Here is a 22,592-nt window from a genome sequence, read left to right as displayed (position 1 = left end):
AATTTGTCTTGGTATATTGTGCATACAGATAAATAAACATAGGACAATATGTACAATATGGGTGTTATTTTAAATGGAAGATATACAGTTTGGGCAGGAATGTTCAAGAGATCACCGTATTAAGTATAATGAATATCTGCAGTAGATTTGTAGATCAGTGTTGCATAATTAAGTAATGTAATAAAGTTCAGTCTTTGCGGTTCTCCTTTCGTAAGTCATTAGAATTCTCCTTCACATCTTTCCATTATGATGACGTTTTCCCTCGAGGTCAAGGAAAGGTGTTTAAGAAAGGACATTCTTTTGACAATTCGACCGGACCCTGGGACTGAATGCAGCATCCAATGCCATATCTGTCTCAGAGGTGTTCACTGGATTAGTGGGGTTGAGGCAGAGCTGCTGGAGGACGTCAGATGGAAAACAGACAAGATTTTCTCCATTAAATAAACAGTTTCACCCAAATCACTGATAAAGTGTTCTTGTACAATAATCAATGAGACCCGGTCCCCCACTTCTGCTCCGGTAGCTAGCCATGCTGTTGCTAGCTAGCTAACTCTGTATTGCTAATAGTGGAAGATTGATTGACAAGTGAATGGCATGATACTGTTGGTGGAAATTAGTTAGTCCATGCTTACATAAGCATGCATCACATTGGGTTTTACAGGAAGAAAAAAAAACATTGAAATGGTTTGGCATACATTTTTACAAACATTTAATGATGTCTTTTGCAGGTAACTGTTCACCTCTCAAAATTATTTGACAACATGTCAGGTCTTGAGTTTGCCAAAAACGAAAAGTTGGATAATCCTAAACTTGCAGTAGGCATGTACAGCAAAGAGACGGAATATGTCCCATTCCAGACTGACTGTTGCTGTTATGGGCCGGTAAGATTACATTCACTATCAAAAAATCTGAATTAGCTATTACATCTCATAAAAAAAACTTAACTAATGATAAGAATCCTTTACATTAGGTGGAGTCATGGCTTGCTTGTCTGGAGGGGTCTATGAAGGAATGTGTCAGGGGTCACCTGTTTGAGGCTGTGTCTGTGTACGAGGACAGGCCCAGAGAGCAGTGGATTCTCGACTTCCCTGCTCAAGTGGCTCTCACTGCGTCTCAGATCTGGTGGAACAATGATATGGAGCTTGTTTTTAAAAGACTTGAGGAAGGATTTGAGTCTGCACTAAAAGACTACAACAAGAAACAGGTACATTTTATGATGTTATATTAACACTTAATGGATTTTAATTAAATGTGGCTGACTAAGTTGTAATATTTTGTATATATTTGCTTAATGAGGGCCTTTGGCAATAGACAGTGTTTCAGACACCTCATCTTGAGGTTTGTAGAGCCTTGTTGTAATATCACTCTTGTCAGTTTCATCAGCACTATTTAAGGTTAGCATGTCCTTGGTTGGCTGTTTGAATAATCTCTCTCTCCCTTGACTGTACTGCACTGATTGGATCTGCTGTCATACAGGACCAGTGACAAATGCAACACATCCAGTGATGTTTTTGTTAAAACAAGTACACAAGAATACTTTTGATTGTCTTTAAAGTCCTTGATTTGTGTTTGGTGGTGTTTCTATCAATACAAGTGAGACAGGACATTTGAACCAAACAATAAGAAGTGATATCAGATTTTTGCTAATGCAGTCTCATGTATAATCTCTCCTCCAGATTTCTCAGCTCAACTTGTTGATCAGCTTGCTGCTTGGAGAGCTCAGCTCAGGTGACAGACAGAAGATCATGACTATATGCACTATTGATGTCCATGCTAGAGACATTGTTGCCAGCCTCATTACCCAAAAGGTACTGACAATTGAATTGTGAGCATTTCCTTTTAGTCTGATTGATCTTACTTTGGCAGGAAAAAAATTCTACTCATCATATATGTGTGTAATAGAACATATTACTAAAACAGATAATAGACTATAGGCTTAGACTAAAACAAGACAATATTATATCTAACTAGTTATCATCATCATATTAGCTGCTGGTCTTTTGAACCATATTTCTTGCGACACTTGATCTCTTAGATGTAGTTTAATACCAACCACTTGTGTTCACAGGTCACCACCTCACAGGCTTTCCAGTGGCTTTCCCAGCTCCGACATTGCTGGTATGAGCAGCAGCATCACTGCTTCATTAACATCTGTGATGCTCAGTTCCTATACTCATATGAGTATCTTGGAAATACACCGCGTCTAGTGATCACTCCACTCACAGACCGGTAACCCTTCTGCTTATCAGTTTTCAGTCTATGCATGTAACGTTTCAGAACATTAAACATGGCTAAACAGCACATTTGTGTTTTATTGTGTTTATTGCTGTGCATATCCAAATGGGTATGTTTAGATGCTACATCACCTTAACTCAGTCACTCCACCTGACCATGAGTGGAGCCCCAGCAGGCCCTGCTGGAACAGGGAAGACTGAGACCACTAAGGATCTTGGCAGAGCCATGGGAGTCATGGTGTACATTTTCAACTGTTCTGAACAGATGGACTACAAGGTGTGAAATTCAGCAGAAAATTGATAATTTTTTTCCTTTGGTCGTTTTATGTCTTGATTAGACTTTTCAGTAAACATGCATGTTTAAATTAATTTTTGTCTATGTTCAGTCAATTGGAAATATCTACAAGGGTCTGGCCCAGACTGGAGCATGGGGCTGCTTTGATGAGTTCAATCGTATCGCTGTGGATGTTCTGTCAGTTGTAGCAGTGCAGGTCAAAACAATACAGGACGCCATTCGCTCGAAAAAGAAAAGGTAAGCAACTGAAGCCGAATATATAAAGTTTGTCTATGCTGTAAGAGTGTAATGAATTAACTCTCTATGCAACCTCACAGATTCTTGTTCTTGGATAAAGACATTGTCCTAAAGCCATCTGTGGGGATTTTTATCACAATGAACCCAGGCTATGCAGGCAGGACAGAACTACCCGAAAACCTCAAGGCTCTTTTCAGGTGGGAGTGATACTGTCACTTTCTTTATACTGTGCCTTTACTCAGCATGAAATTCATTGTCTGCATTGTCTATATCCTGCTGTAGACCCTGTGCCATGGTGGTGCCCGACACTGAGCTTATTTGTGAGATAATGTTGGTGGCAGAGGGCTTCCGTGGTGCTAAACTTTTAGCCAGGAAGTTTATTACTCTGTACACTCTCAGCAAAGAACTACTCTCCAAGCAGGTAGGAGAAAAGCACCTTATAGCACTACATATTTCATAATGTTGGATTATAACAGAGAGTGTCAATAATAAATCTTTTCAGCTATACCACAGTAGCACAGCGATGCATGAAACCATTTAATAAATCTTACTACTTTATATGATACAATTTATGGTAAGCATACACACAGGAATACACATCTTTATTATCTCTTGTTTGTCTATTAGGACCACTATGATTGGGGTTTGCGTGCTGTCAAGTCTGTTCTGGTTGTGGCGGGAGCACTGAGAAGAAGAGACAAGAGTAGACCGGAGGATCAGGTGACTTATATGTGTGTGTCATCTCACAGCCACTAGAGGAAGACGCATGGTCTTATGTAAAATATACGTGCACTGTGCTTCTCAGGTGCTGATGCGTGCACTAAGGGATTTCAACATATCTAAAATTGTGACTGAGGATGTGTCTATCTTCTTGGGCCTGCTCGGAGACCTGTTCCCAGGCCTGGAGGTGGAGAGAGAGAGACACTGTGAATTTGAGAAGGCAATCCGAAAGACCACAGTGGAGCTCCGACTCCAGCCCGAGGAGACATTCATCCTTAAGGTTTGACATGATATGATGTTTATGTGATCAGTGCTTAAAAAAACAATGAAGGAATCTTTTTCTAAACCTTTATTTTGTCAGGTGGTGCAGTTGGAGGAACTCATGGCAGTGCGTCATTCTGTCTTTGTTCTTGGAAATGCAGGGACAGGGAAAAGCCAGGTTTGATTTTGCTTTAATAATTGTGAAACTAATTTAATTTCGTAACGTACGTCAAATGTCAGGTATTTATCTTTTCCATAGATATTGAGAGTTCTCCACAAAACCTATGTAAACTTGAAGAGGAAGCCTGTGTGGAATGACCTCAATCCAAAGGCAGTGGACAGAGATGAATTGTTCGGCTTTATCCATCCCTCAACACGAGAGTGGAAAGATGGTAAACAGAGCTGGTTTTGAATGAGAGTAACAACATTTAGAACACACAGACCAGTGCTAACTTATACCAGGTGTAATGAGTGCTTGTACATTATAATCTCAGTTGTTGTTTGTGTTCTTCAATCTCTGTGTAAGGTTTGTTTTCATCACTGATGCGAGAGCAAGCAAACATCTCCCAGATAGGACCTAAGTGGATTGTGTTGGATGGAGACATTGATCCGATGTGGATTGAATCACTCAACACAGTGATGGATGACAACAAGGTACCGCCCTCCTGTTTGCTCATACACTATTGTACAACACATAGGAACCAAGGTGGTATGGATAGAAAAAGATGTTTCTTTCCCCCTCCTTCAGCAATCACTTCCTGGAGTGTGAGTATTTGGAGGTCTTTTTCCAGAGCGATGAATCATGTCACAGTGATCTTGTCCCTTTGAAATATTCTAAAGCAAGTCTGTCAAACCTGATAAGATATGAAGGTGTTTTCCTTATCGTTTGGGTAGTGTCTTGTCCGTCATATTGACCCTTCAGACGTTATAATATTTGGAAACCGTAATGCTTCATATCATCTTTCAGGTCTTGACTCTGGCTAGTAATGAACGTGTACCACTTGCTTCTTCCATGAGACTGGTGTTTGAAATCAGTCACCTAAGAACGGCCACTCCTGCTACTGTGTCCCGAGCAGGAATTCTCTATGTTAACCATCAGGACCTAGGCTGGAACCCGTGAGTCACACAGTTTGTATTCAGATAATATCAAACCATTTTTTAACCAAAACGCAATGCTGTTTTTGTATTATCTTCTGTATCCTTTTTGTGCTTACACCAAAGTGACTGTAAATTTGTGTAAATGCATTGTACTCAAAAAACAAGGGACACTGACTCAGATCCTGATCACATCAGCACTGCAATATAAATGATATCTTGGATTGTTGTTCAGGTACGTTGCCAGCTGGATTGACCAACGAGAACGCCAGACAGAAAGAGCCCACCTCACCATACTGTTTGAAAAATATGTTCCTCGTTGTCTAGAACAGATGAGAAACACCTTCAAAACCATCACTCCTATCCCAGAAAACTCCATGGTCCAGGTACACAATGCACAAGCACATACAGTGAATTTACTTTACTTCTTTTGTATATAAAGTTACCAAATCACGATAAAATAATGTTGTTAATAAAATTGTTTTCTTCTTGTTCAGACACTCTGCACTTTGCTTGACTGCCTTCTAACACCAGAAAATATTCCATCTGATTCTCCACGTGAGCTCTATGAGACCTACTTCACCTTTGCCTGCATATGGGCTTTTGGTGGGGCCCTGTATCAAGACCAGGTATAACGTTGGTTTTAATCAAGTTGAAGAAACTGAGGTGATCAGATGATGGTTTAACAATTCTTAAGTCATTTTCTTTTAAACTTAGATAGATAGCCCTTTTAAACTGGAGTAAGGCGTGCAAATGCCTGAATTAATGTAATTTTAAGTGAGGGGATATATAGCAACTATAAGGACAATTTGGGTGCATGAGTTTTGACATGACATACTCAACAGAAATGTTTCTGTTCTCATAAAGCTAATGTAGCTTAGGCTTTATTTTTTGGGTGCTCAGTTGGTCTGCAGGAGAAATTGTGTATTTTCCATAGAAAATGGTATAACTGGCCATTAGTGTTGCAACTGTTGGAAAATGTATTTGGATACTTTGTCAATACTCCTGGTAATAGTCCACTTAGTTATCACTCCTCTCACTCCTGGCTTTGTCTTTGTTCTTCTGTCATAAAGGTATAAATATAGTCTGAGGTGTGACATAGGGCCTATTGTTGAGAGACATGTCAAGCATGTCAAGTGACCAAGAATAAGATACGCTTAACTGTCAATCATTTTGTCTAATGGTGGGGTTGTCTGTTGAAATGATATGAATTAATGCATGATATTATATCTTCCATGATTTTCCCAGCTCTATGATTACCGGGTAGAGTTCAGTCAGTGGTGGACCAAAGAAATGAAGACCGTGAAGCTCCCAGCACAGGGGACTGTGTTTGACTACTACCTTGACCCTCAAACCAGACGGTTCCTGCCGTGGAGTGATACTGTTCCTCCATTTGAAATGGAAACTTGTACACCATTGCAAGTAAGAACATATAAGCTATTATAAATATGGAAGAGTAGGACCCTTCATGTAACTCCAGAGACTTTTCAAAGCAGTTTGACAAATAATGACATACATACATAATCACAAGAAGCAACCTTCTTAAAGAAAAATAACCAAAAATGAACAATACAGTCATATTAAAAATGTAAGTATGCCTCAGTGAACATAATAAGAGAGGGTAAAGTCACATCATGAGGTTATGGCAGGGGTGCTACAATGGATGATAGGCTTTCCACTGTGTCTGATTACCATCTACTACACCCCATACCAGACTGTGTGGGGGTGAAGGCATGAGCAACAAGGCTTGAGCTATCACCCACGCTCTATTGTCTTTCTTTATGCTCCTGCGTACAGCTGTGAATGCTCCAAAGGCTCTTGCTGAGCCGTAATTAGTAGGGTTTTGTTCTGAGCAAATGATGCTATTATGACAGAATAGTTGTGGTGTACTGGGGAAATACAAGAAATTATAAATCACATACAATTCACTGAACACATGTCTGTCAATAAATCACACTCAAAGAAAGCCATAATAACTATGTATGTTTCTGTTCTCTGTCTTCCTGCTGTTTCTATGATTGCAGGCTGTTCTGGTACACACAGCAGAGACTGTGCGTCTTCGGTACTTCATGGACTTGTTGCTGGAGAGGAGACAGCCAGTGATGCTTGTGGGGAATGCTGGAGTGGGAAAGACTGCACTTGTCAGGAACAAGTTAGACTGTCTGCCAGAGAGTTACATGACTACAAAAGTACCCTTCAACTACTACACTACCTCCCTCATGCTGCAGGGTGAGTGGGTTTTTTATTGTTCTGTGGACAGACTAGCACATCAAGTAAACTGTAGCACCATCTGCTGGTAATATTTAGATTCAAAAAGGGTGGAGGGGGAGAAAACTTAACTCTTAAGTATTATTAGAAATCATTCCCATTCCCATTTGCACAATAGATTTGATTAGGGTAAGATTATTGTAGCTCTTTAAAAAAGTCATTGCTTGTGTTGTATGTGTTAGATAACTGTAGCTTGGATGATGTTTTTTGTTGTTAATTTGTTAAAAATCACTTTTTTTCTTGTAGTGATTCTGGAGCGACAGTTAGAGAAAAGAGCAGGTAGAAGCTACTTCCCTGTAGGCAACAGAAGGATGGTGTACTTTATAGACGATATGAACATGCCAGCTGTCGACAGTTATGGAACAGTGCAACCACACACACTGATACGCCAGCATCTGGATTATGGGCACTGGTGAGAAGACCCCACACACCAGTTTTTCAGTTCACATTTTGCCCCGCTAATATGTGTTCTGTTTATCAAGCAAGCATTCTTTTCTTTATTGCTTTCTGTAGGTATGACAGACAGAAACTGACCCTAAAAGCAATACACAATACCCAGTATGTTGCCTGTATGAATCCAACTGCTGGGAGCTTCAGTATCAACCCCAGACTACAGGTCTGTTTCCCAGTTATATTGCCCTCAATCCTATTTTCTGATGTTGGATTAAAAGAATATTGTTCCTGAATATTTAATTTTTTTATTGCAAATTGCATTTACATTTCTATAAACTTTCAAGGTTTTAGAATGGTATAGTTTCAAATATAGATTAAATTATGTGTGAATTAGTGCTCCTTTTGACTTAGGGACTGTTTATCCATCCAAGATCCTTTCAAGAATCTTAAGTTAATGTGTTCTTACAGTGAATATTCATCATCATCTGCAGAAACTTCTCAGAAATTCATTTCACTGACTTGTTTGCAGAGAAAAGGATTAGCGCGGAAAAGAAGAATTTTCAGCAATTACAGTGCCACAAGGAAAACTGATCTTAAATCTCCTGTGTGGTTTGGAGCATAAATAAAACATGTAACAGATCTCAACACAATATTTTATACTCAAGTGGCAACATGGTGAGGATGTATTTTAATGATGTAGCAACTACTACAAAAACAAGCCTGTGACATGTTGTTTAAATATATATTTCCAGATAAATTTGCAATTCAATTCAAAATGCCTTGCAAGAATGTATTTGAAGTTTTTGGCATTACATTGAAGTCATCCCTAAACTAGCATATTTGAATAATTAAGATTCTACACTGCTATATATTTTCTGAAATTTGCTTGTCCCTTTTCTTTCTACAGAGACATTTCTCAGTGTTCACAGTGAGCTTTCCTTCATCTGAGGCTCAGATATCAATCTTCAGTCAGATCCTGTGTGGCCATCTGAAGCAGCAGCTCTTCAGTGCGATGGTTCAGAGGAGTGCTGCAGCTGTGGTCCAAGCTGCCATAACTCTTCATCACAAGATGGTTCACAGCTTTCTGCCCACAGCCATCAAATTTCACTACACATTTAACCTACGAGACTTGTCCAACGTCTTTCAGGTAGTGCTGAATGCGAGAAAATTATGCACATTGGACTTTGGAATGTAAAGTTAAATATTTATATTATTATCTGTGTTATTCAGGGGATCCTTTTGGCTGGGCCTGAGAGTGTGAAAGAGAGCACTGACCTGGCACTGCTGTGGCTCCACGAGTCCTGCAGAGTGTACTCAGACAGACTGGTAAATGTCAAGGACCTGCAGTTCTTCCGGAAGCTCCAGATGGAGACTGTGCATGAATGCTTTGAGGTGCAATACACATTCTGATAAACAGTATAAATTGCTGTTCTTCACCTTCAAATAACAACATTGACAGAAATATTTAAATGATTTATTATTCTTGTCCTCTTCCAGGGACTGGAGGACAATAAGGTGACAAAGCAGCCCCTCCTCTATTGCCACTTTGCCCAAGTGGGCGATGAAGCTGCCTATACTCCTGTTGCAGACTGGTCTGCGCTCAGGTCCATTCTCACAGATGCCCTGGAGAGCTACAATGAGCTCAATGCAGCCATGAATCTGGTGCTCTTTGAAGATGCCATCCAACATGTGTAAGTATAACAAGTTCCCTTCCCATATTACTAAACTAATTATAATGATCAGTAAAGTTAATAAAATATTTTCTTTTGATAAGGTTCCTGAAGTGTGATACTAAACATACATCAACTAAAAAAAGAGCTTATAAACATAACATAAAAGTAGTAAGAAAATGTTATCAAATATAAAGCTGGCTGTTAAATGCAGGCGGGGAAGTTAATATGATGTGGAGACTACATATTAAGACTTGTAAGACAGTCTGTATAGATTTATATCATTTGGTAGGATGGAGATGTTTCATGGAATAACAAAGATTGTGTTGTTACCAGCTGTCGAATCAGTCGTATTCTGGAGTCTCCAAGGGGTCATGGCTTACTGGTTGGGGTCGGGGGCAGTGGGAAGCAGAGCCTGACTCGTCTGGCTGCCTACATATCCTCTGTGGAAATCTTCCAAATCACTCTGAGTAAGGGTTATAGCATCCAGGACCTCAAGGTAAATGCTTAATGATTGTTAATTGATTATAGCCAAACAGGACATCAAGCACAGTATAACCTCATAAAATATGCTCTTGTAAAAATGTATAACCTTTAAGTGACTTGCTTGTAATTATAATCGTTCAGTCTTTTCAATTAACTGAAATCAAGGTTTCTTTGAAAAAAATCTCCTGATCAATTTTTGTTCTAGCTGCATGCAGGATATTGATGTAATTCAGTTGTGTGCCCCACTGACGCGGGAAATTCTTGTCAGATACTATTTAAATCCAGTGGGACATGTTTCAATATCTCATTGATGAAGTAAGTTTGTCGATTTAATCATTTAATAGCCTCTTAAGAAATCAAGGCATTATCATGGGACCTGTGCTTCCCCATTGATTATTTAGACAATTTGAAATTCTTTAATGGACTCCATATCAGTCCATTATACAGTATGTGTTCATTCACAGCATGCGTTCTTTTATCTAGATGGATCTGGCAGGCTTGTTCCTCAAGACTGGAGTGAAGAACCAGCGTGTGGCTCTGCTTCTGACTGATGCACAGATACCTGATGAGCAGTTTCTGGTCATTATTAATGAATTACTGGCATCAGGTCAGATCCAATAATCTATAATAATCATACTGTGTTTCAGCTGTATCTGCCTGAGAGAACATAACTGTTGTCATCATATCTGATCCCTAGCATGTCAGTCTGTTATTATGGCTGTTCTTTTCCCTCCAGGAGAAATTCCTGAGCTCTTCAGCGAGGAGGAGATTGAAGGTATTGTGTCAGGTGTGAGAGATGATGTCCGAGCCCTCGGACTGCTAGACAACAGAGAGAACTGCTGGAGATTCTTTACTGACCGAGTTCGACTGCAGCTCACGGTCTAGTCAAATTTTCTTTTCTAAAGACATCATTATTCACCAGTGCTTTTAGCCTTATCAGTCTGAAGAATGAAAAGGAAAATTACTGCTTTTAATTAATACTGATATATAATTGCTCTTTCCCTTGAACAGATTTTGTCTTAATATTGTGTTAAATTATCTGTCACAACTATTCTGTGATGATATCTAGATGAGCTGCGTTATGTCAACATTTTCTAATTTTTTAAAATGCTTCAGTTTTGGAGACTAAAAGCAATAGTTCTGTTCAGTTTGACCGTTACAATAATGAGTCTGGCCAAAGTCGGCTTTGAAGGATTTCTGAGACCAAGGTTGGTAGAATTTTTGTAAAATGCAGTTAATTTTCACATGACAGCAGCAACATGTTACTCATATTGCTGTAATGATGGACTTTGTAATTATAGACTAGAATATGAAAATTATATATTTTTCTTTTAGCAACATCCAGCTGTCCTTACTAGTTATGGCATTTCAGCTGAAGCCTCAGCTCTTCTCTTGGTTGCTTGGTTTTTGACTAACCTACCAGCAATAATAATTTAGATTCTAGTTATTGAAGTGGAGGACACATAAAATGACCAACACAAATTGAAAACACCAATCAGATCAATGTTGTACTAGATGTCTTTTGATAACACTTGAACGTGCCTTCACAGCCGACATTCATGAAATCAATAAAAAAATCTTACACGTACTCTAGCACGTTTGAGCTTCAAAAAGCACAGCTGCTGTGTAGTGTTATTAAATATGTTTGACAAGCTGAATTAACAGCCAGACAAACTGGGGGGGTTAAATTCTTGTCTCAGTATACATGTATGCCATCCAGCTAGTCTTTGCGCCAGGGCCTCTGGTAGCGTCACCGTCTGCTCCAACCAACTGGGAATGTGGCTGCCTGTCCACATGCCAAGTTGATGAAAGTGGGGGCACAGAAGGCTGCCAGTTATCGTTTCCCTTTTGGATGCATCTCTGATATCTATGACCTGTGCTGATTTTCCTATGTGCACTTGACTGCATAGCTTTCATGCTCACTTGTACAAAGCTGTTTGTGTATGTGTGCTTGGGTGACTGTCTCCCTGCTTCCTTCTTTGTAGGTGGTACTGTGTTTGTCTCCCGTGGACAGTGTCCTTCGTGTTAGGGCGTGTCGATTCCCTGCTCTTGTCCAATGCACCACCATTGACTGGTTCCATCCTTGGACCTCAGAAGCTCTGCATTCGGTCAGCCACAGGTTCATCCAAGAGATCAAAGGCATTGAGGTCAGGCTTTTGGACGCATGTATCTCACCATCGCTCTCAGCCTAATGTCAAATTCCACCATACGTGTGAACTATGGTGAATGAATATATGAATAATATAATTTCAAATAACAGCTGTCAGAAATACATGTGTGTATGGGACATACAGTACAGTATCTTCTGTAGGTTTGCCATGTACCCCCTTATTCCAGACTGAGTTTGACTTTAATGAACACCTTCTAATTACTACAGACCAGCTGGATTAACGTCTCCATAGATCCCTCATCATTAGTTCTCTGCTGAGTTACTGACAAATTGCTGAACACATGCCTGGAGACTCACAGTGAGTGCAGGCATATCATTGTTTTCCATCATAGCAGTGGAACGATCACAACCCAGAATCATTTATGTTAATGAGAGAAGAGTGATTAAGCACATAACGACCCTCTAAGGAGGCACAGCTGTCACAACCAGGAAGTGTCATCACATATGTGAACATGTGCCAGACTATTACTTTCCACTGTTTGCGTGCGTACATCTGTCCATGTGCCGATGTTTATGTTCATGTGCAAAAAAATGTGTCCTATTAGTAGCTGTAGTACTTAAGAAGCTGTGGTATTATGAGAGTATTAGTCCTTAAGTTAAGCAGAGGCAACTTCAGCGCTAATATTATTAGAGGTAGGAGTTGAGTAATGGTTGTAGCAGCAGCTGTAGTAGACCAGTGTTTCAGCATAGGGGTAGTAGTAAAAGCTGCAGCGATTAATTGATGAATCAATTAGTTGATCGAGAGAAAATTTAACTGGCAACTATTTTAATAATCAAATACTTTGTTTTGGTCATTTTTAAAGCAAAAAGCCAGCTGGCTTCAGCTTATCAGATGTGAGCATTTGATCCTTCTTGTTTGTCATACATGATTGTAAACTGAATATATTTCGGCTTTTGTACCGTTCACCTAACAAACAAATCTATATGAGGACACTACCTTCGCCTGTGGGAAATAACAGGCATTTTTCATAATTTTCTGACATTTTACAATTAATAAAGAAAATAATTGGCAGATGAATTAATAATTAAAATAATCATTAGTTGCAGCCATAGTAGCAGTAAAGTTATATTAATAAAAAGGTATTCAGAGTAGGGCGTGTGGACTAAATAATACAATTGTTGTGGATGCAGAAGGACTTTGTGTTAGTTTAACTTAATGTGCATTAATAATAGTATTTTAAAAAGTTTAAACAAAACAATATGTGGGACATTAATGTATATTTAAAGTAATTAATGATTGTTTTTGTTTTTAAAGAGGCAGGGAAACAAGAAATGAAATTATCATTTATTTAAAGTTAGAAACGCACAACCCACTAATAGTTGTTACACAATCAATGAGAACTTCTTTCGCATCTCAACTGAACATAGCGTGCTTCGTCAAAAAGCATTATGTCAGATCTTAATTAATAATGATTTTTTTCCTACTGGCTCCATGATCATTAACAATGGCTTTTTGTGAGTTATGGTTAGGTTTGATCCCTGTATTCTCTGCTCATTTGTTTTTGCTTTAATTGATCGCTAACTGTGTGATTAATAGAGGGCCTGTGTCATTGAGCACCATATGATGAATACTTAGTTGGAATGTTGTACAACAGCCCTTATGGACAGTGTTTAGAAAGTTGGAGGACATCAGAGATAATGTAAACAGTGTGCGTGTTTTATAAGCGGCACGTCAGTGGTCTAAACACATTATTTTCACAGAGGTTTCAAAGCCTAATCATTCCTGCTAGCTGCACCTAAATTTCAGATTGAGTAAGTCAGGGCCAGCCAAGTGAGATGGCAAAACTTGTAGATGAATTCAAAATTTATGAAGATAATATTTCAGACCCCATCAGGTTGGGGATGTTAAACTCTACTCAATCCAGCTCGCCCTGTTCTCCCCTCTCCCCCCTTGTCTGCTTATTTTTACAGCCTGCCGTCCAGGAATCCATCAGTCTTTTCATGGCCTACGTTCACACCAGTGTCAACCAGGCAAGTGAAAAATACCAGCAGAATGAGAAGAGGTACAATTACACCACCCCCAAGAGCTTTCTCCAGCAAATCACTCTGTACAGGAACCTTCTGGAGAAGAGTCGGGCTGAGCTCCAGCACAAGATGAACCGGCTTGACAGCGGCCTTCAAAAACTCCAAACCACTGCCACTCAGGTAGACGTCTTTATTGCATACTGTAGAGGGCTAATGTTAGGGATTGAAGTACAAGGTTGAGGTAGGAAAATGAGGAATGGTATTAGTGTTGGATTTAAATTGTGTGGTTTAAACAGTTTTCCCTGACATTAAGTATATTACACATAGTAGGAGTACGTGTAATAATTTTTTCTCTGTTTTAGGTCGAGGATCTAAAAGCTAAATTGGCATCCCAAGAAACTGAGCTGACCTTTAAAAAACTGAATATTGAGGCTCTAATTACAAAGATTGGTCTGCAGACGGAGAGGGTTAGCAGCAAGAGAGAGGCTGCGGATGTTGAGGCACAAAAGGTGAGATAACCTATCACATATTGGTTTTCATGCCACGTGAACTTATACCACACCATATCACATGATTCACTACGTACAATTGTTGTGATTTAGTTCATTATGGTTGCTTTGTGCAGGTTGCTGTCATCCAGACAGAAGTCTCACTCAAACAGAAAGACTGTGAAAATGATCTAGCCAAGGCAGAGCCGTCACTGACAGCTGCCACAGCAGCACTGCACACGCTCAACAAGGTGCTTCATTTAATCAGCCTTGATGAAAGTCTATCAAATCTTCTCGTCGTTCTAAAGATTATATTAAATTTTTTAATTGTTTTTTAGGTGAATCTTACTGAGCTGAAGGCCTTTCCAAACCCTCCAGCTGCAGTGATCAATGTAGCAGCAGCTGTGATGGTTCTGCTTGCTCCCCGCGGTCGAGTGCCTAAGGATCGGAGCTGGAAGGCGGCGCGGGCCTTCATGGGCAAGGTTAAGCTGTCATCATGTCAATCACATCTGCCTGATTAATGCCAATCTAATTTGTGTTTGGGCCTTGACCCTGGCCCTGCCCAGCATCTCTCCAATGCTCACATTACAGCTGGATGGCTCTATGAATATGCTCACTCAGCAGAGGAGCAAGTGTGTCAGTCCGACTCTCAACCTCTAGCCGTTATTAATGCTAGTGTGGCCATAAAAGCATGTATGTGGTTTTTAAAAAGCCAGTAGAATTAAGCAAATGGGGATCAGTTCTTTCTGTCCCAGAATCATATTTTTAGCATTAAAATGTAGTAATTTTTTCAAAATGAATTTGCATCTGATACTTGCCGCTTATATACATGATTTGAATAATGAAATCATGATGAAAAAGGACAACATAAGACAAAAAAAAAACAGCAGTTCCATTAAAAGAAAATTCACATAAGAGATAAAGATAGATTTAATTAACAAACAAAATATAGTCCCTGTTGTGTGTGACTGTTCCTTTTAAGCATTGCATAAAGTTGTATGTTGGATATTTGTCTCATTTTCAGGTTTTATTAATAGAAATTCTTTGTAACAACACCTCATTTTTGACTGATATCAGCCCAAAAGGCCTGTGCGACCATTAATATATCCTCTGTTTTATGGTTATGTCTGTCAGGTGGATGATTTCCTCCAGGCCCTGGTATCTTATGACAAGGAGCACATCCCTGAGTCCTGTTTGACTGTGGTGGAACAAGAGTATCTGAGAAACCCTGAGTTCCACCCTGACCTAGTTCGGACCAAATCTACAGCAGCTGCTGGTCTCTGTGCCTGGATTATTAACATTGTCAGATACTATGAGGTCAGGCGAAGCCTTTAGAGAGTTTGAAATTATAATAAATGTCAATACATTTTCTGCATGAAGGCTTGTTTGTTAATGTGGAGTTTTTTTTATTAAGTTAACTTACTTTTTTCAGATTTATTGTGAGGTCATTCCAAAGAGGCATGCATTATCACAAACTAATGCAGAACTAGAAACAGCAACAGCCAAACTGTTAGCAGTTCAGAAGAAATTGGTTGTAAGTGCAATGTTATTATTATACTTAATTAAGTCACTTAGTCTGAAAGCTATATTTTCTTTATGTTTTCTAATTCCAATGGCTTTCTTTGGTTTGTTTCTTCAGGATCTTGATGCCAGCCTCCAGAGCCTAACAGCTCAGTATGAAATGGCTATAGCTGAGAAAATCAGTTGTCAGGAGGAGGTGACGCGCACCAACCAGACCATAGAGCTGGCCAACCGACTGGTGAAGGGCTTAGAGGTAAACAAGGAGAGATAGAGGAGTTTGGCGGTGTCATTGGGGCCAACCTGGCATAAAGTAAACTGTCAATTTGCCGGAGGCATGCATGGAGAGGCGCTGACAATCGAATTGCATCAGTAATCTGGACTAGAAGTTGTTATGTCCTGGCAAGATAGTCTGACAGTTGTGTGAGTAGATCAGGCAGAGGGAGATTTTACAGCCTGGCCCAGCAGCATACTGGGGACTTGTGAGACAGGTAGAGAGGGCTGGACCACAGAAAACGCATGGCTGAACTGGGCAACTGGCTGCCTGAATGGTTTCCAAATGGAGTAAGGAAGAGAGATGACAAGAGTGCTACACTAACACTGCTCTCACTCAAAGTTGTGTGGGTACAGAAATTGTGTATATTTAGTGTATATACTGTAAACACAGCATGTGTGTGTGAGTGTATGCACACATTTCTATGCAATAATAATACAATAGTTATTCATTCTCAAGAATATTTTAACAAATTAAAAAGTATTAAGGGGAAGTTGTGGAATATGAATATATGGAATATATAAATGTTGAATGTTGCATATTTGTATAATTTGTTGAATATTATATTCAACTCTTTTGTGTCCCTGTGCATGTTTCTTTTCAGGCTACATTATCTATTATCTTTATGGATGCTAATATGAAATAAAAAATGGCCATATCAGTGGCCATTTTGTAAGTTCGACTTTCTTATTCCAGAAAATAAATGTGGTTTGCATGGAACAGCTTGGCTTTTAAGCATATCAAGATAAATGTTTTGTCTTTATGGCATTGACCTGGAAGCAATAGTGTTCAGACTAATAAATCAGCCCGTCTATATTTAATCATTAACTTACCTCAAAGCCTCAACAGCTGTTGGAAATTAACAATGTCTCACCCCAGACTGAGTGATATTACAGGCAATCCATAATACATTAGAGTAAAATTATAGTGATTTTTAACTGTCTGAGAATTTATTATGTGACATATTCTAGATCCACAGCCCCTTGTAAGAAAATGCCATGCATGATTTATTGTTGTACTGCTGTCACAGTCATAGTATTGAAGGTTTAAATTAATGCTAAATTGATGCTGAGTGAATCTACAGCCAAACTTCCATGCTATTTTAAGGGAATTGCAGTCGTATGCTTTACTGCTTACATCTTCTTAGTTTGTACAGTAAATGAAGTGGGAAGCTGCCCAGTATGTGCATTTCCCTGCAAATGTAGAGCAAAACTGCCTTCAGATGCGCTGAAAACATTTTCCTTGTAAATGATTTTTGTGTCTCTTGCGTATTTTTATATTTAAATTACATTGAAGCCCTGTTGTTTCTGTCTTTCAGTCAGAGAAGGAGCGCTGGTCTCATGCAATTGTTCAATATCAAAAGCAACAGAAAACCCTGTGCGGTGACGTCCTCATCACTTCAGCATTCGTCTCCTACATGGGTTACTTTACCCGGCCATATCGAGTGGAGCTCCTTAACAACACATGGATCCCTTTCCTTCAGTCTCAGGAGGTAAGGCCATTTTGCAAAAGACCTTGTGCTATTTAGACTGCAGTTGTTTAGAGAGTAAACAACAAACATCCACAGCGGAGTCTGTGAACTGGAGCTCATCGTACTGCTACCAGCGCTCCAACTAGAGTGACATCATTCCTCTGTTTCTGTTCCAGGTCTGTGTACCCCTGACAGACGGCCTGGATCCAATCCTCATGCTTACAGATGATGCCACTGTGGCTGCCTGGCATAACCAGGGCCTGCCAAATGATAGGATGTCCACTGAGAACGCTGCCATCCTGACCACCAGTGAGCGTTGGCCACTCATCATTGACCCACAGCAGCAGGGCATCAAGTGGATCCGAAACCAGCTAGGTTCAGAGCTGAGGGTGGTGCAGCTGGGACAAGAAGGGTGAGGGGGCTATCTATCGTCTGTTTGCCAACACAGTGTCCTGTTTTAACATGGAGTGCTAATATATCATAAAAATATGTTTTTTAAGTTATTTTTATTCAGTTGCTTTTTTTATTTTTGAGCAGGTATCTAGATGTGATTGAACAAGCCCTTGCCAGTGGTGAAACACTTCTGATAGAAAATCTGCCAGAAAAGGTAGACCCAGTCCTGGAGCATCTACTAGGCAGAAACACTATCAAAAGAGGAAGGTTGGTACTGAAACTGTAACATTACATTTACATTGTTGTACTTATCAAGGATTAAAAAAATCCTATTTTAAGCATTTTAGCAGCCGATAATGTAATAAGTGCCATTAATGTAATAACTGCTAATAACGTAATATTTTTTATTTGTCATAAAAGTCTTAAATACAATAACGATAATTTATTATTGATTTTATTTTAGGTAATAATGTAATAACCAGTAGTAAATATAACTTATTACATAATGCGCATAAAGTTATTATGTTATTGTTTCACACATTGTATAACATTATCGGCAGTTATTACATTCAGGGTAGCATTGTTTGCTTCTACAAGCATCAAACCAGCTCACCAATAGTTAAATCTTTGTATAGTAGAAGCTGTTTAGCATGAGGCTGTGCACACCAAAAACATTTTAAATCAATGTATGGTTTTTGGATCCCTGTTGATACACAAGTCAATATGCCCACAAGTCGTTCCAATGTGTCTGTGTTGTGAGACAATAGGAGCAGATTTGCCAGATGGCTGAATCTCACTGAGCATTGAAACACCAGTAAGACATGACTGAATGCATTATTATTGCCCACTCTTTAGATTATAAATGAATTTGCAGCGCGTGTTCAGAATCCCTGAGGCCAACATATTGATTGGCCCCTCAAGACGTGTGATAGATGCATATTTGTGTGTTCATATTCTTTAGGTGTGATGAATATTGAACAGCTGAGCCTAAGTGTAAAAGCTGAATTGAGGGCAGTCATGGTTATGTATAAGGACCCTTGTCACCCACAAAAAGATGGCGTGTAACACACTAAATTCAGTGATTCTCCATCATTTTGGTATACTCAGTTTAGCTGGTTTCTGGATTTATTTGGAAATAACATCACTGGATCAGCTTTATGCTCACTAAGATTACTCAGAATTACCTTAAACCACAAAATGATGTTAATTGTCAGTTAGATAGGTCATATGTGGGTATTTTGTGTCATTTTAGCATGAACAAGGCTTTACCATAAATGCTACTTGGCTTATAATATTTTCTTATCTATTATTAAGTTATACATGCCTTTCAAAGTGGCACTTGTTTGAAACACCCTGTATTTGGTAAATCTCTCTGACTTTCAAACATGACTACTGCAGCCCACTGCAATCCACTTCACAAATATAACAGTGCCACCAAAATAGCTGCTCTCTGTAATTACCTTTGTTGAGTTACCAATTACCCTCAACAGGCAAAATCCAGCAAATTTCCTAAACGTGACAACCAACAGCAGAATAAATAGAAAAAACCACATATTGACATTCTGCTTTGACTTCCACCCTCAAAAATGTTTACATCTTTCTTGCTCTGATCTATGTATGACCATGAATATTGAGTGTCTTGGCGCATGTTCATTGAACTTCCTCTGAAGTCCTGTCTGTCCAGACGTAACAATTCATCATAGTAAATCTGATTATAAGTTTATCCCTTGTAGATGACCCACACACTTGTTTCTGTCGATGATTAATATAACCTGCTGGGGCAGCCATGATGGATCTGGTAGGGATCCACAGCTGAAGTTCATTAATAATTGGAATGTTGTAGAGTGTGAAGTAATGAATACTAATTATTCCTTTCATGGCTGACGGAAGACTACAAGCCAATCCATCAGCAAGGACTTTAATTTGGTGGAGTAATGGTTCTATCAATAGTACATTAATTCTGGCTTGTGAAGATATAGAGTTGAACCAGACCCAGGCCATGAGGAACCTGTGCCGTAAAATTGGGGCCTTGCCTGACATCCAAGGGGTAATTAGAGAAAAATTAAAAGCCACCAGGTTCGTCAAGCCAGTGCTAATTTAATTGAAATGCAGGAACAGATAAATATTGGCTGCTGTGGTGATAATATTTCATATTTTTTTAAGATTATTTGTCTACCGTCTGAGTGACATTTGGAGCCAGAGTGAAGTTCTTTCCTCTGTTGAAGTCGCAATGCAATGAAAGTGAGAGGTTGATGGGCTCAGATGCGTAAGGACAAAAATAGATTTCAGGATACAGAGGGTTTACACTGCCACAGTTCAAATGTTCTGTTGGATCATCCTCATCATTATGATTTGTATTGTCTAAAGTGGTATTTTTAATCATAGAGTCATCATCTAATCCTCATTAATGTTTCAGTTTCTCACTTTGAAAGTTAATATTAACTCAACTAACTCTTGATGGGAAGACAAACTACAGCGGGTTTAACTTTGCTGTCATTTTTGCCATTAGATTCTTTGTTCTTGCCAAGAAAAATAAGATAATTACAATTATGTTTTAATTTTAAGTGGTAATTTGTAAACAATAAATATAAACATGAAGGTTTGCTCTTGATCTTGAAAATTGTAGTCTGACAAAACAAAGTGCAAATTCCTCCGACTACACCTTTCTGAAGATGGATCTGTAAACATGCAAGGTCAGTAGATATTAAGATTTCTTCCATTGGGGCACCCTTGTAGCTCACCTGGTAGAGCATGCACACCATGTATTGTGGTTCAATTCCAGCCCAGGCCTTTTGCTGCATGTCATTCAATTTCTCTTTTTCTTTCTCTCTCTCTCTCTCCACTGTCTTTCCTGGCTCTCTCCAGCTATCACTACCCAATAAAGCAGAAATGCTTACATTGCCTTTAATCAATAGGGAGAGCTGAAGGGTGACAGGAAAGGAGGGAAAAATAGGTCACATACATATATAATAAAGTTTCACTCAGTAACTGTCTAGGGAAGCAACAAAGTTGAGTTATACCAAGTGTGTTTTAAAGTACGCTTCCTATACTGTGACAGCTTCATAACAAAATTGGATAATGTGCCTATTGTTGTTCCTTTATCATCAGTCTGCATCTGCCCTTACGGAATATATCAACACAGCAGTTAAGTTGTTATTGGGCTTCACCTTATTTCTTTAAACTGCACTCTCCTGTTATCCAGGTACATTCAAATTGGGGGCAAGGATTGTGAATACAACAGTAACTTTCAACTCATTATCCACACCAAGTTGGCCAATCCCCATTTCCCTCCTGAGCTCCAGGCCCAGACCACACTCATCAACTTCACAGTGACTCCTGTGGGCCTGGAGGAGCAGCTGCTAGGACAAGTGGTGTCCCGGGAAAGGCCTGACCTGGAGGCCCTGAAGGTGAATCCTTGTGCATTTGGTGAAAGACTGTTAAACCTACAGTAAAGCATTTTTATTAGGGATTTCACATCTAAGACATCAGTTCATAATACCAAATAGAAAAGGTTAAATTGTTCTGTGCATATTTCCCAAGATGGAGCTGACAACACAGCAGAATCACTTTAAGATTGAGCTCAAGAGGTTGGAGGACGACCTGTTGAATCGCCTCTCTGCAGCCCACGGTAATTTTCTGGGTGATATTTCTCTGGTGGAGCAACTCGAAAGCACCAAGACCACAGCTTCTCACATTCAGTGTAAGGTGAGATTATTACACCAACAGGGTCCTCTCAGTTGTCCCACTGTAGTCACGTGCATGTGTTTTTTTTTTTTTGTCACTCAAGTGTTTTTGAATGTCACACAGCAAGCGCCTCATTTTATTGCATTAGCTGCAAATGATGTGTAGTTAGGAATATGTGTAATGAGAGGGTTTTGGAGCATGACTGAGAGCCTAATAGCTCATTTTGTGCAATTGGAACACACAGGTGGTGGAGGCCAGAGAAAACGAGACAAAGATCAACGAGGCTCGAGAACTATACCGCCCAGCAGCTGAGAGAGCGTCACTCCTCTTCTTCATCATCAATGACCTTAGCAAGATTAACCTCATGTACCAGTTTTCTCTCAAGGTGAAACCTTTAACCCCTGAAGTGCTCTCAGGGGACACACATTGCTTTTAGTGTTTCAAACAATGTCCACTTTGACCAGTATTCTGTTGGAATCCAGTTCTGTTTTTTTTCTCTTGGTGATTAAAATATTGGGCACAGCCCTGCCTGTACAAAACAGCTTAAGTGTGTGCTTCTCTCTATATCTCAATCCAGTGCATAACCTTATCCTTATCAGAGCACTGTCCTCCTTTTGGTTGTGTTCCAGACCTTTAACTCAGTGTTTAACAAAGCAATGGAGCATGCAGAATGGGACGAGGATGTGAGGACCCGAGTGCGCACCCTCACAGAGGCCATCACCTATTCTGTATTCCTGTACACCAGCCAGGGCCTGTTTGAGAGAGACAAGTTAACCTTCTTGTCACACACTGCCTTCCAGGTGAGGGACTCTGGGCCGCCTCAAAGGTGGGGCGTCCTGTCATCCTCATCAATCAAAGTACTTTTCTGCCCCCACATTAACTTCAATTAAAAGCAGTCAGCAGGACCATACGCTGCTATTGATTACCTCTCACACCTTCCCCCGTGGCTGCTGTTCAGACAGTTGGTTCT

General features: G+C 39.6%; 1 protein-coding gene across 1 annotated transcript in view; it reads left to right on the top strand.

Moving 5' to 3' along the window:
• LOC118336442 (dynein heavy chain 11, axonemal) overlaps positions 1 to 22,592 on the top strand; it is a 41,095-nt gene that overhangs the window by 12,907 nt on the left and 5,596 nt on the right. The window contains exons 29-69 of the mRNA XM_035673096.1: positions 729 to 881; positions 971 to 1,204; positions 1,677 to 1,808; positions 2,069 to 2,229; positions 2,355 to 2,511; positions 2,621 to 2,766; positions 2,847 to 2,963; positions 3,049 to 3,187; positions 3,394 to 3,486; positions 3,572 to 3,766; positions 3,848 to 3,925; positions 4,007 to 4,139; positions 4,274 to 4,401; positions 4,715 to 4,863; positions 5,078 to 5,228; positions 5,340 to 5,471; positions 6,091 to 6,264; positions 6,867 to 7,071; positions 7,357 to 7,522; positions 7,624 to 7,726; positions 8,411 to 8,650; positions 8,734 to 8,895; positions 9,001 to 9,194; positions 9,510 to 9,672; positions 10,143 to 10,266; positions 10,396 to 10,538; positions 11,645 to 11,806; positions 13,741 to 13,974; positions 14,157 to 14,303; positions 14,420 to 14,533; positions 14,621 to 14,764; positions 15,417 to 15,599; positions 15,715 to 15,816; positions 15,922 to 16,056; positions 17,393 to 17,566; positions 17,722 to 17,957; positions 18,083 to 18,205; positions 21,141 to 21,345; positions 21,479 to 21,643; positions 21,867 to 22,007; positions 22,252 to 22,422. Coding sequence (XP_035528989.1) covers positions 729 to 881; positions 971 to 1,204; positions 1,677 to 1,808; positions 2,069 to 2,229; positions 2,355 to 2,511; positions 2,621 to 2,766; positions 2,847 to 2,963; positions 3,049 to 3,187; positions 3,394 to 3,486; positions 3,572 to 3,766; positions 3,848 to 3,925; positions 4,007 to 4,139; positions 4,274 to 4,401; positions 4,715 to 4,863; positions 5,078 to 5,228; positions 5,340 to 5,471; positions 6,091 to 6,264; positions 6,867 to 7,071; positions 7,357 to 7,522; positions 7,624 to 7,726; positions 8,411 to 8,650; positions 8,734 to 8,895; positions 9,001 to 9,194; positions 9,510 to 9,672; positions 10,143 to 10,266; positions 10,396 to 10,538; positions 11,645 to 11,806; positions 13,741 to 13,974; positions 14,157 to 14,303; positions 14,420 to 14,533; positions 14,621 to 14,764; positions 15,417 to 15,599; positions 15,715 to 15,816; positions 15,922 to 16,056; positions 17,393 to 17,566; positions 17,722 to 17,957; positions 18,083 to 18,205; positions 21,141 to 21,345; positions 21,479 to 21,643; positions 21,867 to 22,007; positions 22,252 to 22,422 — 6,408 coding nt within the window. The remainder of the gene's footprint in view (positions 1 to 728; positions 882 to 970; positions 1,205 to 1,676; positions 1,809 to 2,068; positions 2,230 to 2,354; positions 2,512 to 2,620; positions 2,767 to 2,846; positions 2,964 to 3,048; positions 3,188 to 3,393; positions 3,487 to 3,571; positions 3,767 to 3,847; positions 3,926 to 4,006; positions 4,140 to 4,273; positions 4,402 to 4,714; positions 4,864 to 5,077; positions 5,229 to 5,339; positions 5,472 to 6,090; positions 6,265 to 6,866; positions 7,072 to 7,356; positions 7,523 to 7,623; positions 7,727 to 8,410; positions 8,651 to 8,733; positions 8,896 to 9,000; positions 9,195 to 9,509; positions 9,673 to 10,142; positions 10,267 to 10,395; positions 10,539 to 11,644; positions 11,807 to 13,740; positions 13,975 to 14,156; positions 14,304 to 14,419; positions 14,534 to 14,620; positions 14,765 to 15,416; positions 15,600 to 15,714; positions 15,817 to 15,921; positions 16,057 to 17,392; positions 17,567 to 17,721; positions 17,958 to 18,082; positions 18,206 to 21,140; positions 21,346 to 21,478; positions 21,644 to 21,866; positions 22,008 to 22,251; positions 22,423 to 22,592) is intronic.

This window comes from Morone saxatilis, unplaced genomic scaffold (assembly GCF_004916995.1).
Source record: "Morone saxatilis isolate NCDOM2014 unplaced genomic scaffold, NCSU_SB_2.0 Contig24, whole genome shotgun sequence".
Lineage (NCBI taxonomy): Eukaryota > Metazoa > Chordata > Actinopteri > Moronidae > Morone > Morone saxatilis.
This window is presented reverse-complemented; position numbering and strand designations above follow the sequence as displayed.